General features: G+C 39.9%; 5 protein-coding genes across 6 annotated transcripts; 2 read left to right on the top strand and 3 right to left on the bottom strand.

The window, feature by feature from the left end:
- Nucleotides 1-584: 584 nt before the first annotated feature.
- LOC108595046 (electron transfer flavoprotein-ubiquinone oxidoreductase, mitochondrial) lies at nt 585-3,210 on the bottom strand. Its single transcript, XM_017980187.2, has 6 exons — nt 3,125-3,210; nt 2,856-2,927; nt 2,422-2,648; nt 1,793-2,364; nt 1,289-1,738; nt 585-1,226 (listed from the first exon to the last, which is right to left on the bottom strand). Exons 2-6 carry the CDS (start codon nt 2,881-2,883, stop codon nt 689-691), a joined length of 1,815 nt encoding a protein of 604 aa, XP_017835676.1. The 5' UTR covers nt 2,884-2,927; nt 3,125-3,210; the 3' UTR covers nt 585-688.
- Nucleotides 3,211-3,544: 334 nt separating this feature from the next.
- LOC108595531 (FMRFamide-related peptides) lies at nt 3,545-7,431 on the bottom strand. The gene is made up of 2 exons (XM_017980785.2): nt 7,256-7,431; nt 3,545-4,750 (listed from the first exon to the last, which is right to left on the bottom strand). The coding sequence occupies exon 2, from the start codon at nt 4,746-4,748 to the stop codon at nt 3,855-3,857; it is 894 nt and encodes a 297-aa protein (XP_017836274.1). The 5' UTR covers nt 4,749-4,750; nt 7,256-7,431; the 3' UTR covers nt 3,545-3,854.
- Nucleotides 7,432-9,565: 2,134 nt separating this feature from the next.
- LOC108597037 (fatty acyl-CoA reductase 1) lies at nt 9,566-14,347 on the top strand. 2 transcript variants are annotated; one of them, XM_017983332.1, is made up of 8 exons: nt 9,566-9,704; nt 11,904-12,097; nt 12,512-12,605; nt 12,684-12,847; nt 12,910-13,583; nt 13,639-13,750; nt 13,809-14,066; nt 14,129-14,347. In XM_017983332.1, the coding sequence occupies exons 2-8, from the start codon at nt 11,931-11,933 to the stop codon at nt 14,211-14,213; spliced, it is 1,554 nt and encodes a 517-aa protein (XP_017838821.1). In that variant the 5' UTR covers nt 9,566-9,704; nt 11,904-11,930; the 3' UTR covers nt 14,214-14,347. The 2 variants fall into 2 exon arrangements, with proteins under 2 accessions (XP_017838821.1, XP_017838819.1); XM_017983330.1 differs by having other exon boundaries at nt 9,566-9,828.
- A 36-nt stretch (nt 14,348-14,383) lies between these two features.
- Nucleotides 14,384-16,257, top strand: LOC108597038 (coilin). Its single transcript, XM_017983333.2, has 4 exons — nt 14,384-14,679; nt 14,736-15,648; nt 15,710-15,913; nt 16,009-16,257. Exons 1-4 carry the CDS (start codon nt 14,479-14,481, stop codon nt 16,143-16,145), a joined length of 1,455 nt encoding a protein of 484 aa, XP_017838822.1. The 5' UTR covers nt 14,384-14,478; the 3' UTR covers nt 16,146-16,257.
- Nucleotides 16,258-16,290: 33 nt separating this feature from the next.
- On the bottom strand, nt 16,291-18,139 carry LOC108597036 (nuclear pore complex protein Nup50). Its single transcript, XM_017983329.2, has 3 exons — nt 17,877-18,139; nt 16,700-17,814; nt 16,291-16,642 (listed from the first exon to the last, which is right to left on the bottom strand). Exons 1-3 carry the CDS (start codon nt 18,082-18,084, stop codon nt 16,304-16,306), a joined length of 1,662 nt encoding a protein of 553 aa, XP_017838818.1. The 5' UTR covers nt 18,085-18,139; the 3' UTR covers nt 16,291-16,303.
- Nucleotides 18,140-18,375: the final 236 nt, after the last annotated feature.

Raw genomic sequence — 18,375 nt, 5'->3', positions numbered from 1 at the left:
CATCAAAGCAGCGACGCTCTCTTGCAGTCGCAGAGCGATCGAGCGCAAGCGAACGAATGAAAGCTTGTGTGTGTGGGTGTGGGTGGCAGCAAGCAAGGCCACTTACAGGTCAGTTGGGTATGGACTGTTGACGATGAAGCACGCAGCGAACGAATGTCAGAATTATAATATTAAATAATTACAATATGTTTACTCACAATCAATCTGTTCAATAATGATTAGTAGCAAACAAATATAAACAGCTCTGAGCTGTAAATAGCTGTAAACTAGTGCAATTAGTAGTCAATTCTTATGAGCGCCTAATCTTATTTCCTTCATAACATTGTGCCTAACGACTAGTAGTTGGAAGACCTAGCTAGGGCATCACTACCCCCACTACAGGGATACGTTTTATGTATAATTATTATAAATATAAATATTATACTATGTAAACAAGTTTTATCCGTGCACTGAGTATGACGACATGTTTTGAAAAAGAAAATTGAGTTGATGTTTTAAACAAAAGTAGCAACTTTTAAATAAAAAGAAAACCTTTTTGGCAAACTGAATTAGATTTTTATTGCAACTTTGAGCTTAAACAATTATTAAAATTTTAATTTCCTATACAATTTCAGACAATTTCGATTTCCATATTTAGAATTTTTAAATGCAATCTTGGTACAACTTGTTTATTGTTAAACAACAACAATTACATGCCATTGTAGGCGGGTCCGCCGCCACCCTCAGGCACCACCCAATTGATATTCTGCTTGGGATCCTTGATATCACAGGTTTTGCAGTGTATACAGTTCTGAGCATTTATCTGCAGCTTCATATTGCCGCCCTCCTCGTTGGGCACATACTCATAGACGCCGGCGGGGCAGAATCGCTGCTCGGGACCTTCATAAAGTGCCAAATTGTGGTCCACAGGTATGTGATCATCCTTGAGCGTTAAATGCGCTGGCTGATCGCCCTCATGATTGGTGCCTGTCAACGCCACCGAGGAGAGCAAATCAAAACTGATTTTGCCATCTGGCTTGGGATAGACAATACGTTCGCAGGCACTGGCAGGCTTGAGGGATTCATGATCCTGCAGGCCATGCTTAAGAGTCCAAGGCTCGCGACCGCCCAAGAACATGCTGATAGAGCTCAGCGCAATGCCGCCAAAGAGGCCGAGTGGATTATGGAAGGACGGATGTACATTGCGCACCTGCCACAGATCTTTCCAAATGAATGATTCCTTGACTCTGTAAAGCGCGCAAAATGTTAGTAAACTATAAAATTAAATAAATAGGTGTTTAATTATTACCTATCGCCATAGTTTGTAGGCTCAATACCGGCAGTCGATTGATTATCCGCACTGATGGCTTCCATCGCGCTCTCCGCCGCTAGCATGCCGCTCTTCATGGCATAATGGGAGCCCTTAATGCGTGGCACATTGAGGAAACCAGCACTGCAACCCACCAGGCAGCCACCAGGGAACGATAGCTTCTTAGGTATGCTCTGGAAGCCACCCTCGTTGATGGCACGTGCGCCATAGGCAATGCGTGTGGCGCCTTCAAATACATGACGCACCTTGGGATGCGTTTTGAAGCGCTGGAACTCCTGGAAGGGACTCATCCAGGGATTCTTATAGTTAAGTCCGACTACAAAGCCCACAGCAATAGTGGGCGTTGGCTCGTTGAGATGATAAAGAAAGGAGCCACCATAGGTGAAGCGATCCATTGGCCAGCCTATCGTGTGCTCTACCAGACCAGGCCTAGAAAACAAGGAATTACAATATGTTTCTAATAGTTCAGTACTCAGTACTCACTTATGCAGCTCGGGCGCTATCTCCCACACCTCCTTCAGTCCAATTCCATATGTTTGCGGCTCGCTGCCTTCATTTAGTCCAAACTTTTCCATTATTTGCTTGGACAGATGACCACGGCAACCCTCGGCAAAAATTGTTGTCTTTGCATGCAGCTCCATGCCGCGAGCAAAAGTTTCTTTCGGCGCGCCACTCTTGGCAATGCCCACATCATTGGTCGCAATACCCTTAACACTGCCATCCTCATGGAAAAGCACCTCTGATGCCGCACAGCCCGGATAAATCTCAACGCCCATAGCCTCTGCTTGATCGCCAAGCCATTTGACAACATGTCCCAGACGCACCACATAGTTGCCGTGATTATCCAGATACGAGCCTTTGAGTACGGGCAGTGAGTAGCGACCGCTTGGAGTAAGATAAGTAAACTTATCTGTGGTGACAGGTGTGTTTAATGGCGCACCCTGCTCCTGCCAGTCGGGTATGAGCTCGTTTATTGAAACAGGATCCATAACAGCGCCGGAAAGTATATGGCCACCAACCTCGGCGGCCTTTTCAACCACACACACGCGTATTTCCTATAAAAATTTGAATTAATAATAAGTGGTTATGGCAAAAGATAATACTTGACCTACCTGATCTTTCTCAGCGGCCAGTTGCTTGGCACGTATAGCAGCCGACATGCCAGCGGGTCCACCGCCAACAATAACAATATCCACCTCCTCAATGCAACGCTCCATGTCCACCTCCTTCCACCGTTCATCCTTTTCACGCGGATTCAAAGTGTAGTGAGTGGTGATCTTTGGGTACTTGGCAGCCTCTGAGACGCTGCGCGCTAAGGCGGGCGTAAAGAGCTTTTGTACTGTGGAAAATTTATGAAATTTAGTTAATTGAACAATTCATAAGAGAGCAAATTCCAATAAAGAGGTCTGAGCAGCAGAATCATATTGTTTTAAAAGTTATAAAAAGTAAAAAGTTTAAAGCACGCGGATATAATTTATTAAACAAAAATTATGTAATCAACAATTTGTTTGCTGTTGTTATTCGTTTAAATAAAAATAATACTTACCTCTATGCATTTTCAGCAAGGCCGACATTCTCCCGTATGCAGCCAATAAATTCAATCAATTGATTTGCAAACCTAAATTAGATATTGTGTTATTTATATATTTTTATCAAGCAAAGGCAAAACAAATAAAACACAAATTAATGTTGCTGCCGCTAACGCCACGCCAACAATAACAAAAACAAAGCAACAAGTTGGACTTTAGACAATGTTTGTTGAATGCGCAGCGCTGCATGAAACTATTAATTTAATTGCTCTATTTGTGGATTTACCTATTGTTAATGTAGCGGCTACTTGTTGATTAAAGCAGCTGCAATGAACTCTGTGATTTTAATTATAAAATAACAAACTAGAAGATAGCCAGTGATGTGAGAAAGCATTGATATATCGATGCAATATTGCAATCGAAATAGTAAGACAATCCAACGCAACGTAGATGTTTTAATAGCCTTTTTCACGCTAGATTTCGATGCTATCGATATTTAGCGCCGTTTATTTGAATTCAAATAGAGGAAACAGCACATTGGCACATACTAGAAGTATACATATGTTCGCTTTATATTATTGATATTATCAATTTACATTACCACCAAGCTAACAAAAAATCCCACTCTATAAAGCCTTACAATATCAAATTGAGAAAAACAGCGTATATAAGCGAATAGTCTTTATTTAAAAGAACGTTCACAACATTTCCATGCATTTAGTTAGTTACATTAAAGATTTTATTTGTGTATATGTATGTATATGTTTATATATGTATATGTATAGTAGTACACTTAACAATTATGCGCTTTGGTTTGGGTTTGTCCTTGCCTTAGAATCAGATCATGGTTTGTTTTTTTTGTTTTTTTTTTTGTTTTGGTGAATTTTTAATCCAGCCCCTATTAAAAATTCAATAACTATAATTTCACATAAAACACACATAGCTACTGAATATAATTGTTCGAATTAGTTTCACTCAATGTCTATATACAATGTGGTGCAATTTTTAAATTGTATTTACTGCTCAAAGAACTGTTCCACGCTATCCTCCAGATTGTTTTGCGATTCAGTCAGTTCGCTGCTCTTGGGCTGTGGCTCGACTTGTGATTTTGATTTATGAAATAGCAAAGCTATGGCCTTGTCTGTGGGATTCTCTTCCATCTTGTTTTGCTGCTTGCCATTAATAATGGAAATTTTGTGAGTATGATTCGACTCCTGATTACTTTGAAGACTCTTGCCAAAGCGCATAAAATTCGGATCCATTTTGCCATTGCGCTCAAAATTGGAAGGTGTTGCTGAGCGACCAAAACGCATAAAATTATCCGGACGACCAAAACGCATGAAATCCTGCTTGGGACTACGCAGCTCCTCCATGTGCAAGTTTCTGCCAAATCGCATATAATTATCCGAGCGCCCGAAGCGCATAAAGTCTGAGGGAGCACGACCAAAGCGCATGAAATCTGAGGGAGCACGTCCAAAGCGCATAAAATCCTGCTTAGGGTCGCGTCCATAACGATCATAGTAGCTCGCATCGCTGGTCAGCGGCAGTTGCTCCGCCTGTCGCTTACCAAAATGCATAAAGTTATCTTGCAGGGAGCGACGCTTCTCATCCAGCTCCGGATCATATTTAAAGCGTTGCTTACGCGCGTGTTTCTGAAAGCGTAAGATGACAGAGTTCTTGCCGTAGTCCACGCCAATGGCGGAGATGGGGTAACGAAACTCTAGCTCAGCTTGCTCTGGCTTTTCACTGAGCACATCTAACAAGTTGCCTTCATTATGATTGTTGATGCTGTTGCTGCTGCCACTGTCCTCAGGCTCCACCAAAGCATTGTCATTAAAACTGGGCGACTCTATGATTTCGCTGTGTATGGCCATGGCATTGGCCAGCAAGAACATCAACGCTATGCCCATGACTGCAAAAACAAAGAAGAACAACGTACATAATTATGATGAGGTGTTGTCTTAATCTATTACAAGTTTTAATCACATTAACACAACGCCGGCGCTATATCTCTCCTCCCACTCTCCCTTTCTCACAGCTTATGTAGTCGTTTTACTTGGCTAACAGCAGCAACTACTCCGGTGGCCAGGTCTTAACGCCTTTGCTTATTCTTCGCCCAGACAAAGTGTCCCGCTAATTAACCATAACAATATTTATGCGATCATCTGCGAAATATGAATGTGCGCGTAAAATGTGCTAACCAACGGCATTAAAGCCACAACACACAATTCGAGCTGGCATCCCAACCCAACCCCCAGCCGCCCAACTCAAACTGCCAAGGCGTTTGCTATTCCCGACCCACGTTGTCCGTTGATATATGTACGTCCGGAGTGTGCGGCAGTACATTAGAGATGCAAATGATTATGGCTTTTGGATATGGTGACGGAAACGCTGAAACTGATGCACTTAACGCCCAAACTGAAGCTAACCCCACGCATGAAGCTCTCAAGCTTTCGTTGCAGTTAAGCGGCAGAAGCGCAGTTAAAATCTCTCTGAAGGGCAATGTAAGCCAAGTTAAAAGCAAAGCTTAGCATATAATAAAATATAAATCACATGTAAGCTTACGCATTATACATTTACAAATAAGAGATGTCTAGTCTTTTTCAATTTATAACAATTATTGACCTTTCTGTCGTTTTGAGTATGTTATAATAATTTTTAGCAATTTTTAATTGTTGCGATTCAAATTAAAGTAAGTAGCTTGTGTAATTTAGTTAAATTGAGAAATTTTGTATATATATAATTTTAATAAAATTATAGTAAATAAAAATATTGATCAATCGCTAAAGACTTGTAAATATAATCAACATAATAATAATATCAAAACGGTAAATAAAACAAAAAATCTTGATTTTCAGAAACCAATAGAAGGATGTACAGCATATAACCATTTAAAATTAACTTTTGAAGTAAATGACTACGACTAAATGAAACAACGCGCTATTGACGGATTACTGCTACAAGCCAGGTTTAGCCCTTCAGCCATTTTGCAAGCAGAGAGACATGCTGACCCCAACTGTCTGGCATACGCATAGCTTGGCAATTTGCTCATTAACATACATTTTATATACTTTTGGCCATTACTGTAAAATTACACAAACTGTTGCCAGATAATGCAAATGTGAAAAGAAAAAAATTATATGTAAAGCAAAAATAAAAAAAAATTTAATGTATTTCTTATTGTGTGCAGTGCAGACGCAATCAGCTGGCATTCATTGCTAGGCCTGGCCAGCAAATGAGGTTTTAGGCCAAAAGGTAATTTGTTAGTGCTGGCACTAGCGTTAATTTTGATTTAAGCTGCTAATTGTCAGCAATATGGCAAGTGCCACATGTAACATGTAATTTGGCATATGCGTTGGCCAGGCCTTGTCGCTACAAAAGTCATAAGTAAAGACTGACAAACTGACAAAATGCTAAATTGGTAAAACAGGTTGATTGATTTTGTCAAAAATTCAGCAACAAGTCAAAACAATAAATGATGAGAAGACACAAGGCAGGTACACATTTGATTTTTGTGGGCTGACATTACGCATACGCAGCGTTGTCTGATATCAATAACACACTCGTTAATTCGTTTATGTTGATGTCTGCTCTAATATGTAAGCTGACACTTTCTTTTTATTTCGGTGTCTTTGGCTGTGATTTTAATCAGATTTGCATACTTAATATTCTATTGAATATTGGCAACGCGATACATTTGAAGTTGTGCTGCTGCTGCAGCTGTAACTGCTGGCAATTGTTACTTATTTTTAAATATAATTTATCAGCAAGTAGGCGTCAGGCGTAGCTTAACACCTCAAGCGACTGGCGACAAAAGACAAATGATTGTCGCGTGTGGCATGCCACACGCCCAGTTCATACATAGTAGAGCTGATGCTGCATGTCAGTGATAAATCAAAAATTGTTTCATGCTTCGCAGCAAGTACTTGAGAGTTGAGCCCACATGCCAAATGCCACATTCCAAATGTTTGCTCTCAGCGGTTTGCGCTCTTGTCTCGTTGTGCACTTTTCAAATGAGAATCTAGCGCTGCTCTGTTTCCGCACGCATCCCACTAAAGTGCAGTCGTAAATATTTCAATTTACCTTTATTAAGCCCCAAAACGGAACAGGTGAGCGCATATGCACAGTTAACAATAAGTTTGTAGTGTTAATGACAGTGGTCTGGCAAAATTGTTTTGTTTGGTCATTGAACCAACAAAAATGTAATTTAATCTTTTGCATAAAATATTGCCCAAAAAATCAATTCTATTCACATTGTCTTTAGCTACGGGCATAAATAAAATTCAAAGTGTAAGCTTAGACATTATATTTGTTTAATGCAGTCAATTTTATGGCTAAACTTTAAGTTGCCTGACAAAGACTTTCACATTGTGCACATGTATTAGTTGCATTTTAAAATAGTTTTGAGCACACTTACCTTATATTTTATTATAATACACTTGAGCAATATTTTTCAATCGAAGCGATGTCAACTTTAACTTTTGTCGTCCAAAGCTGCGAGCTGATTAAAAAAACATATCGCAAATGGAAAATTTAAAATTCACAAGCCTTGCACACGCCGAGCTTAAGCTTAGCTCAATATATATAGAATATAAGTATTTTTATTTTTTTGGGTTCTCAGGCACAGGACACTTGTTGGCCGTGTAAATGTAAAACACTTCTGTGCCAAATGTTTGGCGTAACATCCGGTTTTTATATGTGTGTGGAGCAGAACAGAGCAGAGCCGAGCCGAAAGGCAGCCAAAGTCAGCACGACAAGCGCAAGCCGATGTTGCTGCTTTTGGTTAAGGATTATAGGCAGGCATAATGGCCTTAACTGTTCGGTGTTGCAAGCAACAAGTGTTGCTGCAAATTGTCTGCAACATTTGGCTTGGCAACATAAGCTGCAAAAGATTATTTAAAACCTACACAGTACAATATAATGTACATTTTTTTTTTTGTATTATTATGTGCTGCTGCAAGCTTGCGATATGCAGCTGCAGCCTTGACAATGTCAGGCATCCTCCCTGACCACTCCACTCATTTACATATGTTATGACAGTCTGTCTGTCAGCAAACAAAGACAAATAGTTCAGTGCATTGTGTTACATTTTTTAGCTATTTTCATTTACTTTGGTCTATTCATAAAAAAAAATCAGCAATTGTTGTTGCTGCTGCTGCTGCTGCTGCTGCTGTTACGGCTCAACAATGACGCAGCAACATTTTGACGCCGCTGTGCTGGTAACTCAAGCGCCAAATTGTATGCAAATCGCCCACAATTGTTATGCACCGCCCACTTTTTAAGTTTAAGGCTCGCACTCGCGTCCAATTAGCCAAGCGCCCCCAACTGCGGCCTGGACCTGGACCTGGACGTGTGCGTATGCGGTATAATTTGACCTCGTCAACAGCCGTTTATGAAGTTTTATGGCCCTGTAACGGGATACATTGTGGCGCCTTCAGCAGCCATTCCTTGGTCTGTCTGAACAGCTTTGTTTATTCTTTTAACTTGTCTTGTTTCTTTGCGTTAGGGTGTGCACACTACGTCTTCCGAAAGCGGAAGTCTGTAATTACGGCCTCGTTTTTGAAAGGCCAAACTTTGCTACGTCTGTCTGCAATTGACAAAGCGTAAGAAGCAGCAGACGCAGCAGTGGGCAACAGAACCTGCGAGTAAGCATGACACCAATGTGTCACCTATTTTGTCCGTTCATTTAAACACACACAAAAAGATAAAAAACTAAAACAAACAATACAAACATGTTTGCATTGATAAATAAATATTTGTGTGCTTGTATGCGAGTGTAGTATAAAGATGTTGCTACATTTGCATTTTTTTGAAGAGTCATGCTCAAGTTCAAAGCTGAGAGCTGGTTATAGGCCTAACAAACTTTGGTAATAAATAAACATTTTTAAGCTATAAATAAACGCAGTATTTGTATTATTTTATAACATAACTATAATTTCATCAGCAATGGGATAGCAAAAGTTGGCGTACAAATTCCAAAATAGAACCAGACTTTCAACTGAACTAAACTAAATCAATGCTGTTTAAATACAGGTTTTTAGCTTTGTCTTCTTAAATTGATTTAATCTAATATCATATCGCTGCATTTAAAAGCGAACACACTTTGAGCTATTCGCGTGGCAGCGTTAAAGCTTGTTTTAGTTCACCGAAGCTTTAGATTTTTATGTCAATGTCATTGTCGTAGCTCCAACTATATTATAACTTATAAATCTGGAGACAATGATCAAACTTGTAAGACACCGCTGCTAATGAAAACAAAGGCTATAAATAAATTGTAATTTGAATAGCAACAACAACAACAACAACATGCCGTCGTATGTTGAAGAACTGTTGTGCAACTGTTGAGCATGCGTTGCAACACAATCAAGCACATAACGGTAGTTGAAGTTGCTGAGATGAGTTTGAAGCCTAATGCCGGCTTAGCACACGCAGAGTCAATTAACAAAAACGACTTGAACGCCAATGAAAATGAAAATGAAAAACTGAAAACGAAAACTGAGAAAGCAAGCCGCACTTTTGAACCTCTGACCGCTGAGAGAGTAAGAGGCTTAGACTTCTGGTCAGTATGGTCAGCTGAGCAAGCAGAGCTCGCTTTTGCTTTTGCATACGACTGCAGCGCACACGTTTTTCTCTCCCTCTCTCTCTCTCTCTGCCTCTTGTTCTCGCTCTCGCGCGCGTGCGAGTGGGAGATCAATCTGTGTCGGTGTGTTATAAACTTTGCTTTGACTGGTATCATGGTATTCACTTAGCCGTTTGTTGAGTTGATATTTTTCTCAGTGTGAGGCTCTGTTTCCTAATTTTTGTAGTCAAGTTCGTTCAGTTGGTGTTTGGCAGTCAAAGCGCGCGGAGTGTGAACTAAAATTTTGGTGAATAAGCTAATTAATGTGTGTGTGCTAAAATATCCTTTAAAAAAAAGTAAACAGTCTTTTGAGTCAAAAGCAAACAGTGCTTAATTAAATTACTCTCCAGTGTGTTGAACAAAATTTGCAGGTGTGCATACAAATGTGTTATATTTGTTAAATGCTAAAGAAAAATTTGCCTATGAATGAGCATGCTTTTTCAAAATATTTTAATACGCAATCTTTTCAAAATTAAGCATGCTAATGAAGCGTATACTTGACATGGTTTGACTAAATGTTGTTTCATTTTTATGTGTTGGCTAGCAAAATGCCAAAAGCATTTCTAGGCTCAAGCTGCTCCTTCTTTCGTTGACATCTTTTGGCTTTGGCTAAAACTGGTTGCTCAACTATTTGCCAAATAACCAAAAAAATAAAAACAAAATGCAATTGAACAACTGTGCAGCTTTTATAATTTTTTTTTTCTTTTTTGGCTATTTTGGCCAAGACGACGATATATTTAAGTTGTCAGCGCACCATGTGCATGTGCTCCAAGTGACCCAATATGTCACATTTTTTAAAAAATGTATATAAAATTTTAATTTCTACTGCTTCACATGGAAAATTAATAACTCATATGCTGTTGCGGAAATATTTGCACTTCTAGTTCTAAATTAAATGCAGCCTTCTAATTCCTTAAAGTCTATAATTTACTAAGCAATTAAGTTTTAATAACAGCTCGCTTACAATGTTAACCTAGGTTCAGTGCAAAGAGTATAAAACTGTTTCTGTTTAATTCAATTTGCTGCAATTTCACAGCTTTGTATTTGTTTTTGTTTATTTTTTATCTGCAAAACGTGCGCATGCACATCTGACTTGCGATCCGCCGCTAACAATTGCTACACAACAAAGACAACAACAACAACAACTGCGGAATGACAGTCAACATATTTACACACACGCTATATGTATGTGTGCTAGTATATAAGTGCCCGTTTGGCCAGACGGCAATGAGAGGTAGCTAAAGCTAAAGCTGATCGCAGTGAACCCCATGCCTGTTGCCGGCCTGACCTGTGGGCTTTGGAATGACGTGCAAAACGTTGGCATAATTTACACTGCCTTGAGCACATGGGATGTGTACAACGATATATGTATATATAACAATCGGTTAACATGAGAAAAAGAAACTGAAATGATTTAATTGCAACAGAGTTGTAGTAAGTTGCAGGTCAACAAGCTAGGTCCGAAATGCAGTTCAAAATTAACTGGTTAAGTGGTTAACTGGCAGCTAAGCCGTTACAAATTTTCACTTTCAACTTGTGCACGTTCGTTGTCTAAATCTTTTGCTTGCTCGACTGTAAAAATCAAAATGATATGTAATCATATGTAGTAGTAGTAGTAGTTATGTAGTTATAGCTTAAAGCAAGTGCAGCTTGGTAAGTGATTGTGATCTTGGCCTGTAGTTTTCCATTCTGGTCTAAGCCAATGTTAAAGTAATTAACAGCTTTAAGTTTGGGCACAAGACATTTAACGGTTTTGAAATCTCATCAAAAGTTTAGCGGCCATAAAATTATAGCAAACGCTTAAACTCCATGTATTTCGGGGGTTTTATGGCTAATTCAGTGTCAAGTCGCTTGCAGGGGGGCAAAGCGCTCTTAACAATTAAGTATGTGTGTCTAATATTTATAGTTGAGCTACTATATTAATAGCGATTATATCTTGCAATAGCTATTCTCTGACATTTACAGCTTAGTGTGCCAATCAGTTAGCAATCACTTTTCCAATTTGATACCTTGCTGTTCCGCCAGCTAAAAATTAGGCATCGCTTGGCTGAGTTTACAAGCTCACTATCATGGCACACATGCCTGACCATAACTAGCCAACAAATTAAAACCAGCGAAAAAAACGCAGCCAAGCAGGCCAATAGTCTGTGTGGTGTTGCAATCGCTGTTATAATTGGCCCACATGAGCCACGCGGCGGATACGCAATATTTCAGTTGGTGTCAAATTTGTTGTTGCCATCTCTTTGCCTTTGCTGGCTGGTTGATCAACGGCGCATAGCGCGACAACTTGGTCATAACATTGAGCACAGTTGGTCAAAAACCAGTTGAGCTTAACGCAGCCCAAGATCAAAATAAATTACTACGTACTTGATTGAAACTAATTTAAACTTGTATAAAACATACTAAACTGTTAATAACTTGCTCATATTGATTTGCTTATACATAGCTTAAGTGTTTTTGGCGCTGACGCAAGATGACAACAAAACCGAATTTTGATTTTGAGAAGCAGGGCACGTTGACCATAGGCCCGGTGGATGACGATGAAGTCGATCGCATTGCGGCGAGCTTCAAAGGACGCAGTCTGTTTATAACAGGAGGCACAGGTTTTCTGGGCAAGGTGCTGGTGGAAAAGCTGCTGCGGTAAGTGCGAATTTTCATACATAAACAGTGGTCACTCGTTAATTTTAAGTACACAGTAATAAAAAAATAATAAAAATAAATAATAAATTGCAGACAAAAAATAAATACTTTATTAATAAATACTGTCTTAAGTAAGAAGTAAGAAGAAACAAATAAAATTGTGGACAACTTTAGAATTTAGAGATCGCCGTGCCATTAAATAATTCTAATTTACGAGCTTCCGCTTTTAAAAGACTGTAATTTAAGTATTTATTACATCTGAGCCAAACTAGTTCCATTGCTTGCACCAGTCTTAGGTATTTGTGCATATGTGTTCAGTCTCTACGGCAGGCTTAGCATGGGCAACAGCTGTTCGGCAAACGTGACCTCAATAATTCTTAATAACTTGCGCTTATGCGTAACTAATTTTTACAGCTCGTGCGGTGAATTAAATCGCATTTATTTGCTTATACGACCGAAGAAGGGCAAGGATCCACAGGAGCGCATTAAGGATATATTTCAGAATGTGGTAAGCAGCTAATACATAATTATAATAAATCATGACTTGCGTTGTTATTAACTAACCAGCTCAACAAATTGCTTGCAGCTCTTTGACCAGGTGAAACAGCTGCGTGGTGAGGCAAATATACAGAAGCAAGTTGTAGCCATAGCTGGAGATGTGCTGCTGCCAGGCTTGGGCATATCCGAGCAGGATCTGGAGACGTTGCGCAATGAGGTGTCTATTGTTTATCATTGCGCAGCAACTGTACGGTAGGTGCACGATTTTATTTAAATTGCATTTTTTTTTTTAATATACGAGTATTTCATTTTAGTTTCGATGAGCCACTGCGCAATGCCGTTTTTATGAATACGCGCGGCACCAAGTATATGCTGGAGCTGGCTTGCACTTTGAAGCGTTTGGAGTTCTTTGCATATTGCTCCACTGCCTATTGCCACTTGCATGTAAAAACTCTCTACGAGAAGCCCTACGATCCGCCAGCGGATCCGCACAAAGTCATACAGGCATGTGAGTGGCTGACCGATGACGAGGTGTCCACCATTGAGCGCAAAGTATTGGGCGACATACCCAACACCTATGCCTATACCAAATCCTTAGCAGAGGCGCTGGTTGTAGAGAAGTTCAACGAACTGCCTGCAGTTATTCTGCGTCCATCTATAGTCATACCCATTTGGAAGGAGCCCATACCTGGCTGGACGGATAATATTAATGGACCTACAGGTTTGCTCATTGGCGCCGGCAAAGGTGTCATACGCACCATGTACTGTAATTCGTCGGGCTATGGTGACTTTCTGCCCGTGGATGTTGCTGTCAATGGCATTTTGGTGGCTAGCTGGCGTAATATTACAGAAGGCACGTCTAGCTCAAATCGAGTTGCGCATATGACGTCATCAAATGATATTAAAGTCTCTTGGGCCGAGATCATTGAGTTAGGACGTTGGGTCATTGAGAATAAAGTGCCCTTGAATGGCGTGGCTTGGTATCCTGGTAAAAGATTATTTTCTATTCTTGGTTTTGTTTTTTTATGTTTTCTTTTTATTAGGTGGTTCCATGAAATCCAACTATTGGGTTCACTACATTTGCATGGTACTCTTTCAATGGATTCCTGCTCTCTTTGTTGACGCCTTGCTCTGGCTTTTGCGCTATCCTCCTGTGTAAGTTTATCATATTTTCAAAATAGCAAATTAAAGCTTTCATTACTTTCACTTACAGCTTATGTCGTGTTCAGAATCGTATTTCAAAAGGTTTCGAGGTCTTTGAGTACTATGCTAACAATGTTTGGAGCTTTGACAATTCGCAGGCCCTCAAGTTTCGCAAGCTTATGAATAATAGGGAACGCAAAACATATGTAATAGAGAAAATTGATCTTGATTTAATTGATTACTTCACAAACTGTGTGTTGTGTGCACGTCGCTTGATTCTTAAGGAATCTGACGAGTCTATACCTGCAGCCAGGCGTCACATGAAAATGTAAGTATTGCCCAGATTTCACTAAAGTCTTATTTACTTATGAATTTCCTTTATAATTTCAGCATGTGGGTTGTGGACAAGATCTACAAGGGCATGTGGCTTTTTGGCATTTTGTATATGCTTTATAAATGCTTCTTTGCCAGTTAGACTCAGCTTCATTTAAGTTAAGTGCTTAAGACCAAAATTTTAACAGCCTTGAATTGGCCTGGTTGTTTCATTATATTGTGTTTTAGTTTTAGTTGGTGTTGATACGATGTTTAAATAAATGTTAGTAGTATGAGGCGACAATTAAAACTTTTGTGTTAAATTTGAATAATCCCGCAATAAGTCAGTTTTAACAAAAATAGCTATATTTGGTGAGAAAAAACTTAAGCTGGCAACTCTGGAACTTAAATAAAGATGTTGGGATGATATGTGCAATAATCAAGTTGAGAAATTACTATTTGTTGTAAAAACAAGTGCGGCAAAAAAATTCAGCATGGACAATTTTGCTTTAAAAATTGATTTGTCAAATTATTTTAAGGACGCACGCAAGTGCTCCTTAGTGTCCATAAACCGGTCATGGTCTAACATAAAGGATCTTCAAGATCACATTCAAAAGTTGTTTCATCTGGTAAGTTTAAACTTCAGTCTTGCTTTTAAAATGACTAAAAACGCCGGCTTCCACAGAATAATATTAGCCTTTTAACCAACGATGGGTATTATCTTCCACCTAAGGAGTCCATTTTACTGCTCAATCCAGGACAATCACTTATTGCCTTTAATCTCGATGTAGAAGAGAGCCTTACAGAAGCTTCACACATCGAGGAGAATACAAGGAAAGAGACAATAGAGCCTGTCAAAAAGCGCAAGAATTGCTCCAACGATATAGAGACAGAACTCACTTGTTCTACACCACGTCCACCAAAGCGCTCCAAGCAAAAGAACGCAACTCCAAACGCGTCAGTAGCTCATGCTTCGATCAAAGAGATTGACAATACGCATAAACAGAAAAGTAATACTAGAACAACCAAATCTATTGATGGGGAGCTACAGTTAACGAGCATTGCTGACACCGGCCAGCAGATTGAAGCCGTGCTTACTGTAGTGCAGACAGATAATAATAATCACATTATATTTAACGAAAACGAAATTGTGCAGGCACAAGAGTGCACCGAAGAGACACCCTCTAAGACAATATTTATCTGTCCCTTAATGAAGCTGCATCATAATACTCCACGTGAATTTAAAGGTGTGCGTCAAGAGGAGCCTATTAAGATACTAGAAGACATTATAATAAAACCGGCAGTAGAGACAGTAAAACAAGAGAAAGTACAAAGCCCGCTGAATTTAGAATCAGTAGATGTGGAAACAGTTGCTAGCGCTAAGCCTTTGGAAATACCTGCCGTGATTAGCTCGCCGGCTAAACATGAGCAGTCTACAATAGAAGCTGAGTGCAAAGTTCCTAATGAGCAGTGTTCAAAAGTAATTGAACAGAGTCTATTAGAATCAGACTCGGAAGACGAGGTCATGGTGCTAGATGACACCACTCTGGATGACTCTGACTCTGATGTGCAGACTGTGACTGAAAGAAGTACCAACGGTAAGCATTAACCAGTTAATCATTTGTAAGCCATATTTAAAATTAAATTTAATCTCACCAGCTAAGAAAGATACAACGCAGGAGGTAATTGCTGATCTGCTACAAAATGCAGTTTCATTGAGTGATTTGCCATGTGCCAACGATACCTTGCTCTTCAAGCTGCCCATGCCCAAACGTCATAGCGCTGCATCCAGCACTGGTTATATTGCTGGATTATGTACTTATGTTAATCGACGCACTAAGGTGGTAACGATTTCTATTATAGGTAACAGAAGATTAGTATACCAGCGTAAAATCAATAAATTTCAATCTATTCTAATGCAGTTAGTTAGCATTTATTAAACTATTTATTTTTTGCAGCTTGTGCCGTTGGTCTACGCAACGTCTTAAATAAATATGCCAACTCATTGGATGACTCCACCGATGAAATCTCCACTCTGAATGTGAACTTCAAGGAGCTTATTAAACCAAAAGTAGTTGTCACAGCGGTAGACTGATATACACAGACATATCTCATATTTTCTTTCTTAAACTATGTAATATATATAACCAAAAGTAGTTGTCCCAGCGGTAGACTGATACACACATACATAGCTTATATTTCTTCTCTTAAACTATATGTAATATATATAAAATAATCAAATATATTCCATCTTTACACTGCGTGCTTTTCAATTTGCTTCAATAGTTCATCGGCTTCCTCTCCGGTTTTGACGCGCAGCAATATGGACATGGGCTTAGTCTCCTCCGGTGTTGGCACACATACCATCATGACATTATTCTTGCCCATGCGCTGGCTTGGTATGCCCTTGGCAAGTAAAACATTTATGAGTATGTTCCCCAGGTTAGTGTCGGCACGTACTAGCATTTGTGTCTTGTTTGAATCCTTGACAGGCTTTAAATATAATGTGCCCACGCCTCGATCCTTAAAGTCGTTATCCTTCTTTACAAACACTTTGCAGCGTTTCGAAAATGTGGCATCGTCTTCAACTACCTGCAAGTCTGTCAATTAGCAAAGAATTTCGTTTGACTGTTTATTATCTTCTCATACCTGCTTAAACTCAACTTTCGGTGGTTGATCCTCATCAGCTTCATTTGCGGAAGATTCGCTTGATTCTGGAGGAGCACTAGGTGGTGGATTACAAGATGCCATAGAAAATGGCGTTGTGGCCGAGCCAAAGAAAAATCCAGCGCCGGGTGCTTTGGTCTCGGCAGGCGGTTTGTTAAAGCCCATAAAAGTGGATGTACTTGGCTTATCATCGCTTTTTAGGCCAAAACTTAAACCATTTGATTGAGTTATATTTGTGCTTGTTGCTGTCTCGCTTTTGGCAATGAGTTGCTTAGGCGACGACTCCTTAACGCTTTCAGTAGATGTTAAGGGTGCATTCATACTGAAAATGCTTGCGGGTGGTGCAAGCTTTGCAGACTTATTTTTGTCGCTTGCTGAATCAACTGGCTTTTGTATATTGCGAAAGGAGAAACTCGGTGCAGACATTGTTGTTGCAACGCTACCGCTAGTTACCGTGCAGTTGGGCCTCTTAGCACTGGATGTGGTCGTAGGACTGGCGAAAGTAAATGTACTTGATGGTGCACTAGCTGTGGTAGTAGCTGCCTTGGGTAAGCTTGTGGTTTCCTTGTCCTTTGTCTCCTTAGAGTCTTTTTGCTGGAGTCCCTGCACATAACCTTCATAGCTGCCAAACACTGGACTCAGCAAGCAGTATGGATTTTTTTCAACGTTCTCTTGCAAAAATTTTACGAAGGCTTTATTCAAATCGGCCACATTATCAAGGTACTCTTGTGTGCCGCTGGATCTGATTAAAGTAGGTTTATCTGCGGTATCAGGTGACTTAAAGTTCGCAGCTGATTTAGAGCTTGATATAGCCGAGCTATTGCCAAATATTGAAGTAGTGGAACTGGTATTGCCAGCACTAGTCGAATCCTTAGACAACGGTTTGATAGATCCCCAGTCAATAGAAGCCTTGGGTTTACCGTCAGCAATATTCTCGTTGACCTTTGTTGCGGACGCAATTGAACTGGCAGACGAGGTGGCCGTAGGCGTGCTCGCCACGGTCGCAATAGCGACAGTCGTACTCGGCACTAATTTATCTAGAAATGCAAAGGGCGCGCCAGGGGCGGCATTTGCAGGCGCTGCAGGCTTGTTAAAACCTAAAAAAAATTAAATACAAGGATTAATACTACTTCGATATTAAAAATGTTCTTAAACTTACCCGAGAAACCGCTAAATACACTCTTGCTCGGCGAGGCCGAGCCGGCGTCTCCCGCGCCGGCTGTGCTTCGCCGTGTGGCCGTCTTGAAAACGCGTGACTTTAGCTCTTCTGGGGGTGCACTTTTGAATGTGCCCCGCTGTTCAGGCTCCTCTTCCTGATCCCAGTTGTCATGGTTAAGATTAGACGTAGCCTGTCTTTTGCCAGCCATTTCAGTGAATTAATGCAATATTTTTTCAGCAGAAAGCGTTGAAATTCAATGCGAGCCCTCTTATACTATAACAGTGCTGTAAAAATTTCATAGGTAACAATAGCTACAATCGATAAGAAAAAAATAGCTAGAAATAGCTAAACGGATGTCAACCATGATCAACAACACTGAAAAATTGTTTTTATATAGAATACGCATAAAGAAATAAACAAATACTCTTTAAACTTTTATGGTATAACTATATTACCTTTAAAAATACCTATATATCTAAGCTAATGGTTATTTTGATGT

This window comes from Drosophila busckii, chromosome 2R (genome assembly GCF_011750605.1).
Source record: "Drosophila busckii strain San Diego stock center, stock number 13000-0081.31 chromosome 2R, ASM1175060v1, whole genome shotgun sequence".
NCBI classification, from domain to species: domain Eukaryota; kingdom Metazoa; phylum Arthropoda; class Insecta; order Diptera; family Drosophilidae; genus Drosophila; species Drosophila busckii.
The sequence above is the reverse complement of the archived record's forward strand: the minus strand, read 5'-3'. Positions and strand labels throughout refer to the sequence as shown.

What these genes read in the sequence shown, in the direction of transcription:
- LOC108595531 (XM_017980785.2), bottom strand. Translation starts at nt 4,748, where the DNA reads ATGGGCATAGCGTTGATGTTCTTGCTGGCCAATGCCATGGCCATACAC.
- LOC108597036 (XM_017983329.2), bottom strand. Translation starts at nt 18,084, where the DNA reads ATGGCTGGCAAAAGACAGGCTACGTCTAATCTTAACCATGACAACTGG. An exon ending in TGTATTTAGCGGTTTCTCGG is followed by an intron (nt 17,815 to 17,876) that starts GTAAGTTTAAGA and finishes AATTTTTTTTAG; the next exon opens with GTTTTAACAAGCCTGCAGCG. An exon ending in CGAAAGTTGAGTTTAAGCAG is followed by an intron (nt 16,643 to 16,699) that starts GTATGAGAAGAT and finishes ACAGACTTGCAG; the next exon opens with GTAGTTGAAGACGATGCCAC.
- LOC108597037 (XM_017983332.1), top strand. Translation starts at nt 11,931, where the DNA reads ATGACAACAAAACCGAATTTTGATTTTGAGAAGCAGGGCACGTTGACC. An exon ending in CTGGTGGAAAAGCTGCTGCG is followed by an intron (nt 12,098 to 12,511) that starts GTAAGTGCGAAT and finishes TAATTTTTACAG; the next exon opens with CTCGTGCGGTGAATTAAATC. An exon ending in GCCAGGCGTCACATGAAAAT is followed by an intron (nt 14,067 to 14,128) that starts GTAAGTATTGCC and finishes TTATAATTTCAG; the next exon opens with CATGTGGGTTGTGGACAAGA.
- LOC108595046 (XM_017980187.2), bottom strand. Translation starts at nt 2,883, where the DNA reads ATGTCGGCCTTGCTGAAAATGCATAGAG. An exon ending in CTTGCTGAAAATGCATAGAG is followed by an intron (nt 2,649 to 2,855) that starts GTAAGTATTATT and finishes AATTTTCCACAG; the next exon opens with TACAAAAGCTCTTTACGCCC. An exon ending in ATAGCGCCCGAGCTGCATAA is followed by an intron (nt 1,739 to 1,792) that starts GTGAGTACTGAG and finishes CTTGTTTTCTAG; the next exon opens with GCCTGGTCTGGTAGAGCACA.
- LOC108597038 (XM_017983333.2), top strand. Translation starts at nt 14,479, where the DNA reads ATGTGCAATAATCAAGTTGAGAAATTACTATTTGTTGTAAAAACAAGT. An exon ending in TTCAAAAGTTGTTTCATCTG is followed by an intron (nt 14,680 to 14,735) that starts GTAAGTTTAAAC and finishes CGGCTTCCACAG; the next exon opens with AATAATATTAGCCTTTTAAC. An exon ending in GGTAACGATTTCTATTATAG is followed by an intron (nt 15,914 to 16,008) that starts GTAACAGAAGAT and finishes TATTTTTTGCAG; the next exon opens with CTTGTGCCGTTGGTCTACGC.